We start from the raw sequence: 20,364 nt of genomic DNA, 5'->3' as shown, positions 1-20,364 counted from the left end.
TTTTTAAAAGATTTTCTTTATTTGACAGAGAGACACAGCGAGAGAGGGAACACAAGCAGGGGGAGTGGGAGAGGGAGAAGCAGGCTTCCCGCGGAGCAGGCCCAGGACCCTGGGATCATGACCTGAGCCGAAGGCAGACGCTTAATGACTGAGCCATCCAGGCGCCCCTTTTTTCATCTTTGATATACAATCTTACTACCACTAAGTAATAAGGAAAACATCAATGGCTTTTTAACGTATCATGTTATATTATGATCCCTACCTATGTGACCACAAGGTAATGAAACTGACTTAAATCTCATAAACAGGATTTTTTAAAAAAGATTTGAGAGAGACAGCGCACACGTGCATGAGTGAGAGGCACAGAGGGAGAATCTCCAGCAGACTCCTCGCTGAGTGCAGAGCCCAACGCAGGGCTCAATCTCACAACCAAAGCTGAAACCAAGAGTTGGATGCTTAGCCAACTGTGCCACCCAGGAGTCCCATAAATAGGATTTTTTAAATTATAAAAGCAATTTGTGTTCATAACAGGAAATTTAGAAATCACAAAAAGTACAAATAAGTTTGAAACAGGGTGCATCTGTTAACCCACCAAAGAGATATCACTATCTTAATTTTAAAACTGATTTTTTTGGGGGCGCCTGGGTGGCTCAGTTGTTAAGCGTCTGCCTTCGGCTCGGGTCATGGTCCCGGGGTCCTGGGATCGAGCCCCACATCGGGCTCCCTGTTCAGCGGGAGGCCTGCTTCTCCCTCTCCCACTCCCTCTGCTTGTGTTCCCTCTCTCGCTGTGTCTCTCTCTGTCAAATAAAGAAATAAAATCTTTTTAACATCAGACACTATGTAGACAGTATTTTCTTCTTTAATTCATCATGCGAGAGTGTAGATTCAACACTGCTAGTATTCAGAATGTGTGGGAAACTCCTCATCTCAACTAGCCTAAGAGTCAAGTCAGGCAAGAATTTGATCTCATTAGTTTCCAGCTTCACCTCATTTCAACCTAACATCACTGACAATCAGATTGATTCAATGTAATTTAATGTAACTGAACTCTTACTACACATAAGATACTGAGAGCCTGTTCAGACACATGAAGATGAATATGATACTGTCCCTCTGCTGAAACTGCTCACAATCTAGATAGACTACAGAGACCAAAGTACAAGGTTGTCTTGTTACATTGACTCTAAAAATGGTGTGTAAACAGTGGTAGGTAACACTGAAAAGGAAATAAACCAAGCAGGATATTTAGAATTTCACAAAGAAAAAAGGTGCTCTGTTGCTGAATGAACATCAGAACATGCCACCGGGCAGGAATGTCCACGAAGTTTGCTGGCAACAGTAAGTAAACACAGGAAAAAGGAGAACTGGAATTGGACTGCTCAAGACTTTAAATACCTTGCTAACCCATTTTTATTTGCTAGCATAATAATGACTTTTAATAGTTTTCAAAACTCATACCTACCCTCACAAGGAAAAGAATCTTCCATTACTGAGAATATTCAGAAAAATGTGCTATAGATTCAGGAAAAAAAAAAAAATCTAAGGGCCCCTGGGTGGCGCAGTTGGTTGGTCATCTAACTCCTGGTTTCAGCTCAGATAGGGATCTCAGGGTGGTGAGGTCGACCCTGGCACTGGGCTCTGAGTTTAGCGAGGAGTCTGTTGAAGTTTCTTTCTCCCTCTCCCTCTAGCCTTCCCCTCACTTGCTCGCTCTAAATGAATAAATCTTAAAAAAAAAAAAAAATCTATGATGCTCCCATTGCTAAAGATCTCTCCCACATTTAAGCTTAGCACTTTGTCAGTGGGGAGCCTGCTTCTCCTTCTCCCTCTGCCCCTCCCCCCCCATTGTGCTCGCTCGTTATCAAATAAATAAAATCTAAAAAAAGTTTAAAAAAAATACAGTCCATACCACCTAGAAACAGCTCTATTAGAAAATTCTAACTTATATTAAATAAAAATTTGCCTGCCTCTAATTTATACCTATTGTTCTAGTAATGATCTCCAGAGTTATACAGAGTAAGTCTAATAATCCTCATTATACTCCTTCAAATATTTAAAAAACATTCTCTTCCGAAAGCTAAATATCCATAGGTTAAATACACATCAAATGTTTTATTCTCACGCTTAGCATGAGTCTCAATTCACTCTATCAGCTATGTGACTTTAACTTCATTACCTGTGAAATGGGGATAACATGACACATGCTACAACACAGATGAACTCTGAAGACACAATACTAAATGAAATAAGCCAGACAGAAAAGGGCAACTACTTTGTGATTTCACTTACATGAGGTACCTAGAGTAGTCAAATTCATAGACACAGAAAGTAGAATGGTAGCTGCCAAGGGCTGGGGGCAAGAGAATAGGGATATTGGGGAGTTACTGTTTATACAGTTTCAATGGGGAAGGATAAAAACTTCTAGAGATGGATGGTGGTGAGGATTGCATAAATCAGTGTATATGCCACTGATCTGTACACTTAAAATGGTTAAAATGGTAATTTTTTGTTTTGCATATGTTACAATAAAAAATGGAGATAATAATGTAAAATTATGCAGATTAAATGATTTGCCATGCATAAAATGCCTTATACAGTACTTTGTATACAGAATATAATTAAACAATAGTGACCGTAATATATTTTACCAACCATGTGGCCCTTGTTGGCCAAATTCCATTTTTTAAGAAAGCAAGAACCTGCATTATTATGTCTCTCAGCTTCCCCAACATTGTGCTGTTTACACATAGGGGTTCTAAGTATTTGTTCTCTTAATAAAAAAATTTTTAAGTCACATCAGAATCACTGGAAAACCACTAAGAAGGGAATAAAATGCTCATCTAGATGTGTAATTTCTTAATTCATTTAAAACACACACACACACACACACACACACACGTGGCAAAGAGCCACATTACTTTAAAGTAACATCTCCTTGGTACAGAAGAGTCTAGAAAACAAACTTCAAGATGTTAATCAGCAAATAACTGCCAAGCTATTCAGATAAGTAGTGATAATTATACAAATCAAATGCTTTATTAATCTAGACTTAGCAAATAAAATTACAGTCAAATTCTACCAATGGTCTCCCATGAAAAGCATACATAAAAACAAAGAGGCCATGTAATAAAGTTCATTCTTAGATATGAAGGACCGTGAGGGAAAAAACACAGCAAGTAAAAACCACATACTATCTAAGTTAGGGAAGTTTATCAATAAAATTTATTGATAAGAAGTCAGTCTGAGTTTAATATGTCTTCATAAACTTAAGAGAAAATTGATTTAAAGTAAAATGGATTTAACAAGACATGAATGACTTATTCGATTTCTAATTTCAAATTTTTGGGGGGGGGGAGTGGAGGGGCAGAAGGAGAGAAAGAATCTTAAGCAGGCTCCCCACTCAGCGTGGAGCCCCACATGAGGCTTAATCTCACAACCCTGAGAACATGACCTGAGCCGAAATCAAGAGTTGGACGCTTAACTGACTGAGCCACCTAGGGGTCCCTCAAACATTTTTAAGAAGATACAACCATTTGTCCTCACCAGTCTGAATATTAAACAGCTTAAAAACAAGAGGCATGACCACCTGATCTCAAAGTCCATTTCTAATTTCACTTTCTATGATTTTATGTTCTGCAAAAGTTCCTAGGGGCCCTGCAAAGAGCCTGACAACTCATTATCAATTTTTCCTAACATCTCTATTTTCAATCTATTGTCTCCACTACAGATACAGGGGTTTATGTCAACAAATAATGGCTCTCTCAAAGAAAAAAGGGAAAAAATAAAATTACAAACTTCTAGATACTAACAACTAATGTTAACTAACAAATACTAATTAGGTAATGCAGTCACTATATGTGCAATATTAAACTTTCAACTACAAAAGTGCAGCAGAGTAGATGAATAAACAACCTAAAACTCATTTAGAAAGTATTTCACATATACACTCCCCTTTTGCCCACATGTAAATTCCCTTCAATTAGCACAATTCACAGTAAGGATGGAGAAAACAATCTTAAGAGACTTGAAGAGATGGACAAGTCAGTTCCTAACTCTCCTCAACAAGAAATATTTTAAATAGTAAAGATTTTTATGCGTATATGTACTTGTTCATTCTTTTATATGAGGCCCTTAAAAAATTCTAATAAAAGCCATTAGTAAAAACTCCTTTCTCTGAAACCCAAGACTGCTTCTTTCCTCAATAAGGTACAACATTCTAGGTAAATTTAGTGAAGAAAATGTGGATTTATGGAAAATTAGACTGAAATTATTTTGTTTTACAAAAATGTAGGAGCCTAAGAGTAAAAGTACATGGAATCAAAGCACAGAAACACTAAAACCAAAATTAACTAAAAATGTTAAATAACTGTACATGTAAAAACAGGGATGATATTATGAGAGTTGATTACAAGCCAACAGGCCAAGGGAAGATATGAATAATATTACTAACACAAATTTCAATTCTAGTACAAAGAAAAGATGTAATAGTGATATGGAACCACTTCAGGTATTTACACATCTGCTGAAAACTTCACCCTGCACAGAGCAGAAAACCTAAGAAATCTGTGATTTGCCTCAACAATTTCTCAAAAGGCTGGGAAAGAAATGAGAACTGGGTCTGTTCTGACCATCACCAACAAATTAACTGGGGATATGAAAATGATCAAAATGCTTGAAGAGAACATTTCATTTTAGAGTTTATCACAGAATAAAAAAATTCTAAACACAGATAAGCAAATCAATTTTTAGAAAATTTGATCTAAAAACATTCATAGCACATTTGATGATGCTAAAAAATATTTTTAATGGGAGTGAAACTGGTATTGTGCTTATGTTAAAAAAAAAAAAGTCCTTATCTTCTATTGTAATATTTAGTAAGTAAATGATATCTGGTTGGAATTTGCTTCAATATAGTCCAGGATGTTGAGGTTTGGGTGGTATAGATAAAACAAGAATGGTATGAGGTGTTAAGTGTTAAAGATGGGTAATAAGTTGAGGTTCATTCTACACTTTTATATGTTTGAAATTTTCCAAAATTAAAAGTTTTTTAAAATTTCAATGCAAAGATAGGCAAATCTGAAACTAAAATAATAAAACAGTGAACAGTGTGCCAAGAACTGTTCTTAACATTTTACATATATTACATTAAATTCTATATTACAATAATCATTTCTATTTTGGAGATAATGAAGAGGTTCAAGCACAGAGATTAAGTGGTTTGCCCAGGGTCCCACAGGTAAGAAGGCTGGGAGCAGGGACTTCAACTCAGGCTATCTAGTTCGAGTCAAAGCTCTCAGCTACTACGTTATCAGACTCCCAAGGGCCCCAAAGGCCAATTTAGCACAAGAATAATGAGTACAAAAAGAGGTCCTCATATACAGAAATAAAAATGTACACAGACATCAAGTTATTATAGACAAATGACCAAAAGACAGAACTGGGGGGACACATAATACCCTTAAGTAAATAATAGTATAAATCTTAAAAATAACAAAAATACAGATAATTAGAATTAGGTAAAGATTGAAATTTTTTAAAAATAAAGAATAAGACTAACTGGGTTCCAATCCAATCTCAGCCATATACTTGAGTGACTATAAGTAAATTATTTAATCTAAGCTTTAATTTCCCCATCTTTAAAATGGAGGTTAATAATAGTCTGATCATATCCAATTATTATGAAGACAAAATATGAGGTGGTTAGCATAGTATCTATCATATGTTAATGCAATAAATGTTAGCTATAATTAAAAATAAAAGAGCAATAAAAATCACACTGAAGGAGGTCTACTTTCACCACTTGTATCCAACATTATATTGGATGTTCTAGCCAGGGCAATTAAGCAAGAAGATAATAAAACAGGCACCCAGATTGGAAAAGAGGTAGTAAAATTATCTTTATTAGCAGATGACATGATCTTATATATAAAAAAGTCCTAAGAAATACACACACACAAAACAACAACTATGACAGTTAATAAGTGACTTCAGCAAGGCTGCAGAATATAATGAATAAACAAAAATCAACCATATTTCTATATGGTAGCAATGAACAATCAAAAAATGAAATTAAGAAAAAATTGCATTTACAATGACATCAAGAAGAATAAAATAACTAGGAATAAAATTAACAAGATAAATGCAAAACTTATAACCTAAAAATTACAAAACATAGTTGAAAGAAATTAAAGCCCTAAGTGAATGGAAAGACATCCAATGTCCACAATTTCAAAGAATAAATACTGTTAAGCTCTCAATATAGACTGATCTACAAATTTATCTATAGACGCAATACAATCCCTGTCAAAATTCCAGCTGCTTTTGCTGCAATTTACCAGTTGATCCTAAAGTTCATATAGAAATACAAGAGACTGAATACCCAAAACAATCTTGAAAAAGAACAAAACTCCATGGAGGACTCACACTTTCCAACTTCAAAACTTACTAAAAACCTTTAGTTATCATGACTGTTTACTACTGGCATAAGGACAAAGATCAATAAATAGAATTGAGAGCTCAGGAATAAATCCATACATTTATGGACAACCGATTTGAACAAGAGTACCAAGACAATTTCATGGGGACAGGAAAGTCTTCAAAAGGTACAGTGACAGGATATATACGTGCAAAAAGAAAGAAATTGGGACTCCTCCTCACATTATATAAAAACTCAAAATGGGTCAAAGCAAATGTTGGCAAGGACATGGAAAAACTGGAATCCTTTTGTAATGCTTGTCGGAATGCAAAATGGTGCAGCTGCTATGGAACACAGTATGATGGCTCCTCAAAAAATTAAACACAGAATTACCATTTGATCCAGTAATTCTACTTCAAAAGAAGCGAAAGCAAAGACTTGAGGAGATATTTGTACACTCATGTTCACAGTGGCATTATTCACAATAGCCAAGAGGTAGAGAGAAATCAAATGTCTACTGACAGATGAATGGATAAAGAAAATGTGGTATATACATAGAACAGAATATTATTCAGTCCTAAAAAAGGAAACCACATGACATGCTATACCACGAGTGAACCTTAAGGACATTATGCTAAGTGAAATAAACTAGTAACAGAAAGACAAATACTACATGATTCCACTTAGGAGGCATCTAATCTCATAGAAACAAAGTAAAATGGTGGTTGCCAGGAGCTGGGGAAAAGGGAGGCAAGGAATTGCTGTTCTGTGGGTGTAGAGTTTCAGTCATGCAGGATGGAAGGATTCTGGGGATCTGATGCACAATAATGTGAATGTGGTTGACAATAATGAACTATATACTTGGAAACTGTTTGAAGGCTGACTTTTGTGGGGGGTTTTGTGCCACAAAAAATAGCATATACATATAAATTCCATATTTAAATATGAAAATCATATGCATCACACAGCTCAGGTTTGGGATAGGAAGATTTAAGTGTTGCTTTTTCTTGCCCATTGAGGATTATAAGATTAAATAAAGCTTTAGAGACAGCCCCCTACCCCGCCCTGCAAAGGAAGGAATTTGAGACATTCTACAACATGAATCTTGAAGACATTGTGCTAAGTGAAATAAAGCAGTCACAAAAGCACACATATTGTATGATTCCACATATATGAGTTATTTAGAGTAGTCAAATCATTGAGACAGAAAGAATGGCTGTCAGGGGCTAGGGAGAGAAGGGGAGTTATTGTTTAATCGGTATGGAATTCCAGTTTGGGAAAATGAAAAAGTTCTGAAGATGGATGGTGGTGATGGTTGCACAACAATATAAAATGTACTTTAATGCCATTGAACTATACATTTAAAAATGGTTTAACGTGGCAAATTTGATATTACGTATATTTTACCACAATTTAAAAAATGGATCAAAGGGGCGCCTGAGTGGCTTAGTTGGTTAAGCATCTGCCTTCGGCTTGGGTCATGATCCTGGAGTCCCGGGATCGAGTCCCGCATCAGGCTCCTTGCTCAGCGAGGAGTCTGCTTCTCCCTCTGACCCTCTCCACCTCATGCTTTCTCTCTCTCTCAAATAAATAAATAAAATCTTTTTTAAAAAAAAAGGTTTAACGTGGCAAATTTGATATTACGTATATTTTACCACAATTTAAAAAATGGATTAAAGGGGTGCCTGAGTGGTTTAGTTGGTTAAGCATCTGCCTTCGGCTTGGGTCATGATCCCAGGGTCCTGGGATTGAGCCCTGCTTCGGGTTCCCCACTCAGCAGAAAGCCTACTTCTCCCTCTCCCTCTGCCTGCCTTTACCTCTGCTTGTGCACGTGCTCTTTCAAATAAAATAAAAACGGATCAAAGACTTAAATATAAGAGTTAAAATTATAAACCTCTTAGAAGATAGGAATAAATCTTGTGATCCTGGATTAGACACAGGTTTCTTAGACATGACATCAAAAGCACAAGCAACAAAAGAATAAATAAAACTTTATAATATTAAAAACTTTGCGCTTCAAAGGACTCCATCAAGAAAGTGAAAAAAACAAAAAACAAACAAAAAAAACCCAGGGACACCTGGCCGGCACAGTCAGTTAAGTGTCTGCTTTTGGCTCAGGTCATGATCCCAGGGGCCTGGGACTGAGTTCCTTGCTCAGCAGGAATCTTGCTTCTCCCTCTGCCTACCGCTCCCCCTGCTTGTGCTCTCTCTCTCTGACAAATAAATAAAATCTTTTTTTAAAAAAAGAAAAAAAGTGGAAAAAAAAACAGAATGAGAAAATATTCGCAAATCATATATTTCATAAGGGATTAGCATCCAGCATATATACTCTTACAACTTATTATAAAGACAATTAACACAATTAGAAAATGGGTAAATGGTTTGAATAGACATTTCTCCAAAGACAGACAAATGGCCAATAAATAGCTGAAAAGATGCTCAACACCATTAGTCATTAGGGAAATGCAAATCAGAACCACAATGAGATACAAGTAGAATGGCTATATAACAAAAAAGACAAGAAGTGTTGGAGAGAATGTGGCAAAACTGGAACCCTTGTGTATTGCTGATGGGAATGGAAAACAGTCTGGCAGTTCTCAAAAAGTTAAACATGGAGTTACCATTTGACCTAGTAACTCCACTCCTAGGTATATACTCAAAAAATGAAAACATGTCCATATAAAAACTTGTAAATAAATGGTCATAGCAGCATTTTTCGTAAAAACTAAAAGGTGGAAAGAACCCAAATTCTCATCAACTGATGAATGGATAAATGTGGCAATATTATTCAGACATAAAAAGGAATGAAAAGGGGCGCCCGGGTGGCTCAGTTAAGCGGCTGCCTTTGGCTCAGGTCATGATCTTTGGGTCCTGGGATTGAGTCCTGCATCAGGCATCCCTGCTCAGCAGGGGGTCTGCTTTTCCCTCTCCCTCTGCCTCTGACCCTCCCCCACCTCGTGTGCTATCTCAAATAACCTTAAAAAAAAAAAAAATGAAAAAAAGGAAATGTTCTGATACATGCTACAACATGAACCTTAAAAACATTATGCTAAATGAAAGAAGCCAGACACAAAATGCCACATATTACATAATTTCATTTATATGAAATGACCGGAATAAGCAGTTCCATACTCACAGAAAGTATATAAATGGACGTGGGGTGAGGGGGAAATGGGAAGTGACTGATAATGGGTTTGGTGGTTTTTTGGGGGTTTGTTTTTTAAGCAGGGGGGCAGGAAGGGTACTAATGAACATGTTCTAGAATCAGATAGTGGTTTGATAGAATCAGACAGCTGCACAAGTTTGTGAATATACTAAAAAAAGCCACTAAATTACACTTCTTAAGGGCAAGTTTTATTGCATGTGAATTACAATCAACAAATATTTATGGATTAAAAAAAGTATACTAAGGACATTAGTATCAAAAGAGGGATAGCCCATAATATGGGAGCAAAATATGCAATAAGGCTAAATGACAAAGAGTGGGCAGAAATATTCTTTACCTTCTGCATTTCTGTCAATACTTTGTTCAAATGGACAGCCCAAATAAACATTTGTCAAAGGAAACTGAATTTCAAATAAAGCAAGGTGATAGACAGTAAGTCAGAATGTAAGCCAGAATATAGCTTGAAACAGATTTAGGCCTACCCCTCCAAATAATGTAAAATAATTGAAATTTTGTCACTGAATTATTGATTCAAAATATGTCAATCTAAAGTACCACGTCAGGTTGAATACACACTTTTCCAAAGAAGACATCCAGAAGGCTAACAGATATGTGAAAAGAAGTTCAACATCACTCATCATCAGGGAAATACAAATCAAAAACATAATGAGATACCACCTCATACCTGTCAGAATGGCTAGAATTAACAACACACAAAACAACAGATGTTGGTGAGGATGTGGAGAAAGGGGAACCCTCTTACACTGCTGGTGGGAATGCAAACTGGTGCAGCCACTCTAGAGAACAGTATGGAGGTTCCTCAAGAAGTTAAAAATAGAACTACCTTACAACCAGCAACTGTGTTACTAGGTATTTACCCAAAGGATACAAAAATACAGATTTGGGGTAAATGCACCCTGATGTTTATAGCAGCAATGTCCATTATAGCCAATATTGTATATGTACATATACACACAATGGAATATTACTCAGCCATCAAAAAGAATGAAATCTTGCCATTTGCAACGATGCGGATGGAGCTAGAGTGTATTATGCTAAATGAAGTAAGTCAGAGAAAGACAAATACTATATGATTTCACTCACATGGAATTTAAGAAACAAGACAGATGGACATATGGGAGGGGGGGAAAAGAGAGGGAAACAAACCATAGGAGACTCTTAACAATAGAAAACAGAGTTGATGGAGGGAGGGAGATGGGGGATGGACTAGATGGGTGATGGGTATTAAGGAGGCCACTTGTTATGATAAGCAGTGGATGTTTTATGTGAGTGATGAACCACTTAATTCTACTCCTGAAACCAATATTGCACTGTATATTATCTAACTAGAATTTAAATAAAAATATAAAAAATATTAATAAAATAACATGTCAGGGTCAAAAGTGTAGGTAAGAGGAAATATGATACTTTTTAAAGAGAAAAATAAGCAGGTCTAGAATTTCTAGACCAAACTTATTCCTTGCAAAATTCAAAACTGAATTAAACAAAATGTGAAGTTAAAAAAGGAAAAAGCCAGAGGATTCACCATGAACAAGTCAAAACAAATAAAATGCAATTTCTACCTTGATAGGTTTACTTCATTGCAGTTAAGACACTGTAGGCACAGTATAACTTAATTATAGCAAGCAATTGGCAAAATCTTTCATAATATCCATACAAAATGGCATATGGGGACGCCTGGGTGGCTCAGTCTGCCTTGGGCTCGGGTCATGATCTCAGGGTCCTGGGATCGAGTCCCGCATTGGGCTCCCTGCTCAGCGGGGAGCCTGCTTCTCCCTCTGCCTGCCGCTCCCCCTGCTTGTGTGCACATGTGCACTCAAGCTCTCCCTCTGACAAATCTTTTTAAGAAATGGCATATGGGCTTGATAATAACAAATGGAACTAAGTTACTGAACAACCACAATGTGTGCTGATTAATAGATTGATGTTAATCTGGAGGGATTCTAGTTGAGCTGCACATTTCAGAGCCCTTTATTCTGTCATTTTAACATTTTTAACAACTTGAATGAAGACCCAGTAGGTATGCCTATCAAATGTGAAAATGACAAAAAATAATATTAAATGCCTAAATCAAGACTAAGAAATGAAATCAAGACTAATTTAAATATAAGCCATATATATATATGGTATATATATGAACATAAATACAAAAGCCTAAAGAATTCATTGCACAAAAACAGGGTTAGGGAGACTTATTTTAACAATTAATGTATAAAAGATACTAAGTGTAATTGACACTACTGGATCATATTAAACATAAGCAACAGAAACCAAAACTGTTAATGAAATATTTGGTTTCAAAATAACAGCATTTACCTCAAGCAAGGTGTATCCACCACACACTGTCTGGTCAAGTATCATCTAAAATGCTAAGTACAGGGGCACCTGGCTGGCTCAGTCAGTACAGCATACAACTCTTGATCTGGGGTTTGTAAGTTCAAGCCCCATGACAGGTGTAGAGATTTAAAAAAAAAATCTTAAAAAAAAAGAATAAAATGCTGAGTACAGTTCTGAGTACCATGTTTAATGACAATGCGCAACTAGAATTCATTGAGAAAAGTGATCATGGTCGAAGGATCAGAAAGTTATATTAACTAGGAATGATGAAATAAACTGGGACTGTTTTACTCTGCAGAAGAGATGAGAATGCTCAGTGTGTGTGGTGGGTAGAAGAGGTCAACAGGATCATGACAGTAGTCTTCAAATATTTTAAGGGGCCATTCATATGGAAAAGGGATTATACCTGGAAAAAGCAAAATACAGGGGGAACAGCATAGGCTTTGATGTCATAAAGTCCTGGATTCAAACCCTGACTCCATCATTTACTGTGTGTTATTTGATGCTTAGAAAGATTGTTTCCTGGACGCCTGTGTGGCTCAGTCGTTAAACATCTGCCTTCGGCTCGGGTCATGATTCCAGGGTCCTGGGACAGAGATCCGCATTGGGCTCCCTGCTCAGCGGAAAGCCTGCTTCTCCCTCTCCCATTTCCCCTGCTTGTGTTCCCTCCCTCGCTGTCTATCAAATAACTAAATAAAATCTTTAAAAAAAAAAAAAGGTTGTTTGCTTACCTAAAAATGATACTTAATTCACAAGTGGATGAAAATTAAATGCAAAAATGTTTATAAGCTACCCAGCATAGCCTAATACACTGTGACGTATATAAGCTACCCAGCATAGCCTAATACACTGTGACGTACAATGATGTTAACTGCTTTCTCTGACTCTTCTGAGTTGTTCTGTAACAGTGCTTTCCAAACTGAGATAAAATCCATTAATGGGTCACAAAATCAGCTTAATGGGTTGTAACTAGCATTTTTTCCCTAAAACAGAAAATATTAGAGCTTACCACAGGTACTAAAAGTAACTATAGCTTTGTGATACATTTGTTTCAATTATTCATATACTTGTGTAATAGGCTATGATGTAAAATGTATTTCTTTATCATGAAGGTGGGTCCAAAAAAAGCCATCAAAAAGGCTGTGAAAGCCACTGGTCTGAAGCACTGTTTTCTAAGTGTGTTCTATAGGTACTAGATCCTTGGGAGCTCAAAAAAAGTTTACCACTTAGAAATTTACTATATTCGGGGCACCTGGGTGGCTCAGTCGTTGAGCATCTGCCTTCGGCTCAGGTCATGATCCCAGGGTCCTGGGATCGAGCCCCGCATCGGGCTCCCTGCTCGGCGGGAGGCCTGCTTCTCTCTCTCCCACTCCCCCTGCTTGTGTTCCCTCTCTCACTGTGTCTCTCTGTCAAATAAATAAATAAAATCTTAAAAAAAAAAAAAGAAATTTACTATATTCAATATACAATTAGCATATTAAACAGGTCCAGGATTAAAGAAACCTGTTTACTTTTGTTAAACTATTTTTCCCACATGTATTTAACCTCAGACTCACCATTATTTTTTCACACAGTATCTATTAACATCTTCAGAACTAGCATTTTATAGTGTACACTTGGGGAAAAACATTACATGAAAAAGAAGGTACAATGGGTGTCAAGTTACAGAAAGTAAATTTTTGGTATGCTAAGAAAAAATTCTTAATTCTTTGAAATCATCCCCCCCACACTAACACCCACCCCTTCCCACTTGTACTCCAAAAGCATACTCTAAAGCACTTTAAATGATTTATAAAACTTTCAATTCACACAAATCTTTTCAGAAAAAGGAAAGGATCAAGATACGTAGCCAGGATCAAAGCAATAAGCAGGAACCATCTGGTCAAAAGAAAACTCCGGCACAGTATTTAAGACTTGCTTTACCTGAACAAACTCTGCTCAGAAACCAAAGCAGCAAAATACGTATTCAGCTTCCCCAAGTGGAGTCAGTGTTCTAATAATACATAATCTAAAACGGGCTCGTGAGCGCAGCTAATCCTCATTATTAAGAGCATCATTATCATCATCACTTGGAAGAGGCATGTGATGATATTTAAATGATTCTGGATTCTTTTAAAGTGTACACACACCCAGGATTCCTTTGGGAGGACGTGATCTCACACTAATATGAAAAACTGTCACTACCATAGACAGTTCTAATAACATTTCGTATTACTTGGAAATAAAGTAACAGCTTGATATCATATATTCGAGTATCTCTGTAATTCAAACCTTCCTAATTGGGAGTTACAAATAATCTGACTCTGCTCTAGCAATTGTCAGAGCATAAAAGGCCCTTCCCACTCTTTCCCCACCCTCAGGCTCCTAAGCCACCTCTCCTCAAAGTTCGCCTCAGCTACTTTGAACCATTATTTTCTTCCCAATTTTTGAGCATTCTCAGTACTTTTGTTCCTCTCACTCTTTTTTTTGCAATTCACTGTATATCTCCTAGCTCATTTAACTGCATAAAACTTGGCTCCCAAGACTGTAACTGCCTTAATGAACAGGGATCAACATGTTAATGAATCTTTAGACTTTCCCACAAGATCCTATAAGAGCTTACTAAATATTTCACAATTTAAATAACTAGGCTTAAGAGTAACTGCAGTTAGTTTTGGAGAGTTTACTATGTGTCAGACCCAGTGCTAAAACCATACATGAATTATCTCATGTAATCTTCACAACTCCATAGAGATAAGAACTATTGTTTTCTCCATCAAATAGAGGAAAAACGTGAAGCTCGGAGTAACTTGTCCAAGGTCACACAGCTCGTGTGGCAGAGCCAGGGCCTGAATCCAGGCAAAGCTCTTAACTATCTCAGTAACTGTAAAGTTGCACCTCTGCAATATTAGAGTCCATGAAGAATTTCCACTTCACTGGCTTAAAAGTTTCCATTTCAACAAAGAGTTGACACATTTTACCTACAAATCGAAACTTTAAAAAGGGATAAATTAAGACAGTTTCTCATAGACATCTTTATGGGGTTGCAATAAAATGAGGGAGAATGCCTCCCATGACCTTTCTATTTATGTAAGTGATATTATGGTATAGGTCACAATTCTATCAAGAAGTAGCTTATGACAATACAGCTTTGGTTTATATTTTTAAAATAGGGCTTCTTTTCTCTGCCCCTAGGATGACATGGAAATTAAGGACGGATGTGATAACTGTCACTTCACAGCACCGAAAAATGACAGCCCCAATTCTTGTTTAAAAAATAAGAGCCAGGCTCTTGTTCCACCCTTGACTTTTCACACAAAGCAGTACCATCCTCTGCCCTCTTCACACAAAGCAAGCTTTACCCCACTACCCAAAAGGGGAGTGCTGATTCACACGGTCTCCCCATCGCGGCCAGAAATGTACCCATCTCCCACCGGTCCAAACCACTGACGACCGCACTAGACCACTCTGGTCTGCTCCCCGCACCCGGTGATACCTCATCATGCAGACCCCTCCCCGACATCCAAAATACTCAGACCACACTCCGAAAGCCAGCATTTCACACAAAGCAAGATCCTTTCTTTACAAAGCAGTTTCCCACCGCCGACTCCTCCCCCCGCGAGGAGCCCTTCCTTCCCAGGCTGTGCCAAACCACAGACCCCAACAGGGTCTAAAACCCAGAGGGTCCACCACAACCCAGGGGAAAATAAAACTAGCTACAACGCCGTTCGTTCCTAGCACGCCTTGAATCCCCAACTCCAGTTGACCCTTCCGCAGCCAAAGCAAAAAACCCACCAGTCCCCGTCAAGAGAGCGGATCTGGCTACACAAAGCGAGGTGTCTTACCAGGGGTACCCTCGGAAGACGCTCTCCGCCCCCGGGCCCGTCCCCGCCCAGCCCCGGCCCGACGGCCTGCGCTCACCAGCTCTCCTCCTCCTCCTCCCAGCCCGACAGGCGCTCCAGCTCCTCGGGCCGCAGCGGCTCCACCTCGTCCAGAAAGCCGCCCTCGCCCGCTGCCAGCAAGGAGGTGGCGTCCCGCAGCTCCTCGCTGCTCGTCCGCCTCGGGCCCGACCCGACCCCGCCGCCGGACTTGGCACTGAGGCCCAAGGGGAAGCCCCGAGGGGACGCCGCGCCGGAGGAGGGAGTGGACGAGCCAGCCCGAACCGGACTGCCGGGCCCGAGGGAGCCGACGCCCTGCACGGCCCCCGAGCGGCTCCTCAGCTGTTCGTTCTGCTTCTCCAGCTTCTTCACCAGCTCCTGCAGCTTCCGCACCTCCTGGTCCGCGTTCACGTTGGAGTTAACGTCCTCCATCCCGGCCCCGCCGCCTGTGCCGCCTGCCACCCGCTCGGACTCACAGCGACAGGGAGAGGGCCAGGGCAAAGAGGCGTCGCCGCCGCCGCTCACTCTAGCCGAGGCGCCGGCATACAGCAGGGCCAGGCCCCACCGCCAGGGTCCCCCCAGCTCGGGTTCCGAAGCGCCGCTGGCCCCAGCCGAGCCGCCTCATCTGCGCCGGCTCCAGGATTGGGGGAGGCGGCGCCAATATCCGGCCTCGGCCGCCATCTTCCCTCCGTCCCTCCGCCCCCCGCAGCCCGGCCCCGTCGGTGACCTCAGAGCGTCGGGGGTGGACGCGGCCGGCGGCGGGCGCTGAGAGGAGCGGGCGCAGAGCTCGCGGAGGGGCGGGGCCGTGGGCGAGGCCGGTGGGCGGGTCCTCGGCCGGAAGGGGCGGGTCCGGAGCGCCGTGGAGGTGGGAAGCTGCCCCGCTGGCTGGCAAGCGCGATTCTGGCCGCAGGCGGGGCCCCCGCGGGGAGATAGGCTCGCAGAGGCGGGGGAGGAGTAAAGACTTGGCTGTGGGTAGGGCTAAGATCGCAAACTCAGATTCTCCGCCTATTGGTCTTGGATGGGGGGGCGTGTGATGTGTTCTCCACCCCCAAACACTGGCGTGTGGGACCAGCGCCTGATCCTATCTCCTGGCTGGTTCTCTGGTGGGCGCTTAGCCGGACCCCTTGGAAAGAGTTTATTTTGTCTGTTCAGCAAATATTCATTCGATGCCTACTTGAAATAGGAGATTGTGAGCGCTGGCAGGAGCCTCAGGGACTGTCGGTGACCTGTTTCTTCCTCTGAAAATGAGAAAACAGAACCTCAAATGGTTGAGAGGTCTACGGTCAAAATAATAACCAGAAGTTGTTGAGTGTTTACTATGGGCCAGACACTATGCTAAGCATTTTTTTTTTTTTTTTAAGTAGGCTCCACACCCAGCGAGGAGCCCAAAGCCCGCTGGAACTCACCGGAGATCAAGACCCGAGCCCAGATAAGAGTTGGCCGCTCAACGGACTGAGCCACCCAGGCGCCCCTGTACTAAGCATTTTAAAGGCATCTCATCGATTAAAACAGTTTTTCTCACTTAAAGTTTACTGCACACTGGCTTGGAAGCGGGGGATAGAAAACCGCTCCTCTTACCTTTATTAATTGATGCGTAATCTGCTCTTTGGATCGTTTTCTTGGGAAAAACTTTTTCATGGTGTGGCTTGCCTTTTTAAAAAGTGTATTAAGAGAACTTAATAAATAAACATTAAAAACTAAAATAAACCTAATAAGCAAAAATAAACATACTGGGGCACCTGGGTGGCTCAGTCGGTTAAGCGGCTGCCTTCGGCTCAGGTCATGATCCCAGGGTCCTCGGGATCGAGCCCCGCATCGGGCTCCCTGCTCGGCGGGGAGCCTGCCTCTCCCTCTCCCTCTGCCTCTGCCTGCCTCTCTGCCTACCTGTTCTCTCTATCTCTCTGTCAAATAAATAAATAAAATCTTTAAAAAAATAAAAATAAATAAACATACTGATGAATGCTGAGGGATGTATGAATGTAAAAATCTGCCTTCAGTGGCACCTGTTTATAATGTGTACTAACAGCAAAACAAGCCAAAAACCACTTAAATGGGTTTATTTTTAATCACATTCATTATTTTCAGATGTCAGCTGTGAACTATTTGGTTTATGTTTGCAGGTTTCCTCTAATTGCCTCCTCCACCCTTAGCTTATAATGATCCAGTCCTATTACACCTGGGTGTGGACTAATATGCCATGGCTTACTTCTACCTTTTAGCCTCTCTGTGCTGTATTTTCCTTGCCTAGAATATTCTACCTGCCAAATCTGATTCCTTTTTTTAAAACCCATGCTCGCATATCTAGGAAAACTTTTCCTGACAATTCCACAGGATTCAGCTGTTCTGTTTACTCTAGCATTACCTGATCAATAGTTTTCAACAGGTGTTTGTATTTTAAATTTTTTGCTTTTTTGTTTTTGTCTGTTTACTTGATGAAAAGGGACCATTTATTTTGGGTTTTTTTCATGTCTAGTGTCTGACACAGCGGACATACAATATCTGGTTTGTTGAAAGTTGAGAAGAATTTAAATTCTGACAGGTCAAGGTCTAGATGTTTACTGATAGCAAAAAAAGCATTGAGTATTTTCGGGGCACCTGGGTGGCTCAGTCGTTAAGCGTCTGCCTTCGGCTCAGGTCATGATCCCAGGGTCCTGGGATCGAGCCCCGCATCTGGCTCCCTGCTCCGAGGGAAGCCTGCTTCTCCCTCTCCCACTCCCCCTGCTTATGTTCCCTCTCTCTCTCTGTGTCTCTCTCTGTCAAATAAGTAAATAAAATCTTTAAAAAAAAAAGCATTGAGTATTTTCAAAGTTTGCTACTTATAAATAAGCATTTTCATAGATATATGTATCTAATCAAAAGATGTCTTTGTTTGCTAACACAGTAATTGTGAAGTAATATGTATTATCTATATAATGCACATCTGAATATCATGTCTGTGTGACACATCTGAACTAGTTGCCGGAGGGTTCAGTATCATGACTCCTTCACATATAGCACTTTTCACTTGCATTTAACAGTTTGTGAAATAGATGCCAACTAGCTAGGCTCTTTAATGAGAACACTTCAAATATATTCCTTGAAAAGAATAGTTCATATGACATTATGAAGTTAAACACTAATATTTCATGGAAGCAAGAAGAGGTTGGTGTGACAAGGAGCAATGAATGGAGAATCAGAAGGCCCGGTGGCAGACTCTAGCTGTAACGCAAATGTGGTGCTTGACGTTAATCTCTGATCCTTAAGCAAGTCATACTGGCTGTATATTTAAAATACATCTGAATACTTCCTGGCACCTCCATTGGTAGGACTGTCATTCCAATTCCCATCTTTTCTTGTTTAACTTACTGCGGTACTCTCTTAATGGGCTGTTCCACTTTGCTGCTTACAATCTGTGATGCACACAGCAACCAAATGATCCTTTGCTTAGTTGCATCAGGTCACTCCCCTGCTAGGAACCTCGACTTGCTTCTCAACGTATTTAAACTACCACGTCCTTTTCTTGGTTGTAAGACTGGATATTTGGCAGCTTGTACAAGTATCTTATTGACTTCCAATCACTCTTCCCCGCCATCACCCCACTCCAGCCACACTGGCCTTTTTGATGTTTTTTTAAACATGCCAAACATGTTTCTACTGTAGGAACTCTGTACATGCTATACCTTCTATCTAGGATCCATTCTTCCTCCACATTGTCACATTACTAACTCTCTCCATTCAGGTCTCAGCTCATATCTCACCAACTGAGTTCACTATTCTCATCGTTATGACCCTCATAAAATAGCATCCCTATCATTCCCCAAGCTCTTAGCTTGTTTCATTTTTCCTCTGACACATCGTCTATTTCTTCCTTTGTTTGTTGCCTATCTCTCCCCAGTAGAATATGAACTATGTGAAAACGGGATTCACTGCACTATCCCTGGTGCCCTTACTATATTGCAGATTTTCAATAAGTGTTGAATAAATGATGGCTTTAGGTCAAGTGAAGCCTCCTAACAGAGTTTCAGATAAATGTGTTATGTCTCAAATCATTGAAGTGGAAATTCCTAATAATGTTGAATGGTTTTTTTTTTTAATTATATATTTGTCTTCCACAGAGCAACATGTCACACTATATATGTCATCCTCAAAACTAGGTCATTCTCCACTTCCTGGGTGTCAACAGCCTTTAAGAATTGCTGAGGAAAGTCTCAGGTTGTCACTTAAAAGTATGAGGACAAGAATATTTCCATTCTGTCCTAAATGCTGCCTGGATCCTTCTCTTTCAGGTTAACTACAGTACTGTCTTCTCTGATGACTCAGAAGTGTTAGAGCATGTTTTTAAAAAGTCACTCTAAAAGTGGCTCTCTCATGGAGATAGGAGAAGTTCCTCTGGTACATGTCTGCAGTGTGCATCACAGGTGTCTCAACTAGGTTTATCAGGTGTTGCCTTTCACGATAAGCTTGCTTTGTTCCTGGATGAAGGAGTGGCTCCTTTTCTCGGCAGGTGTGGCCCTTTCCGTAACTTGCTCCTACTTGCCTGTTAGCTCCTGCCAAATCTGACGAAGTGAAAAATATTACAAACCACTCTAAGT

General features: G+C 39.9%; 1 protein-coding gene across 5 annotated transcripts in view; it reads right to left on the bottom strand.

The window, feature by feature from the left end:
• Positions 1-16,522, bottom strand: part of SLAIN2 (SLAIN motif family member 2) — an 83,297-nt gene extending 66,775 nt beyond the window's left edge. For 3 of the 5 annotated variants that reach the window (XM_054508930.2, XM_045881184.3, XM_045881185.3), the window contains exon 1: positions 15,837-16,521. In XM_054508930.2, the coding sequence (XP_054364905.1) occupies positions 15,837-16,225 (389 nt within the window). In that variant the 5' untranslated portion in view covers positions 16,226-16,521. Of the gene's footprint in view, positions 1-15,836 lie in introns of all 5 variants that reach the window. The other 2 variants (XR_010409393.1, XM_064584452.1) reach the window with 1 other exon arrangement.
• Between the last annotated feature and the right edge of the window lie 3,842 nt (positions 16,523-20,364).

The sequence above is a fragment of the Mirounga angustirostris genome, unplaced genomic scaffold (genome assembly GCF_029215605.1).
Source record: "Mirounga angustirostris isolate CCGP_5_RB_7025 unplaced genomic scaffold, mMirAng1.0.hap1 SCAF_2, whole genome shotgun sequence".
Lineage (NCBI taxonomy): Eukaryota > Metazoa > Chordata > Mammalia > Carnivora > Phocidae > Mirounga > Mirounga angustirostris.
The sequence above is the reverse complement of the archived record's forward strand: the minus strand, read 5'-3'. Positions and strand labels throughout refer to the sequence as shown.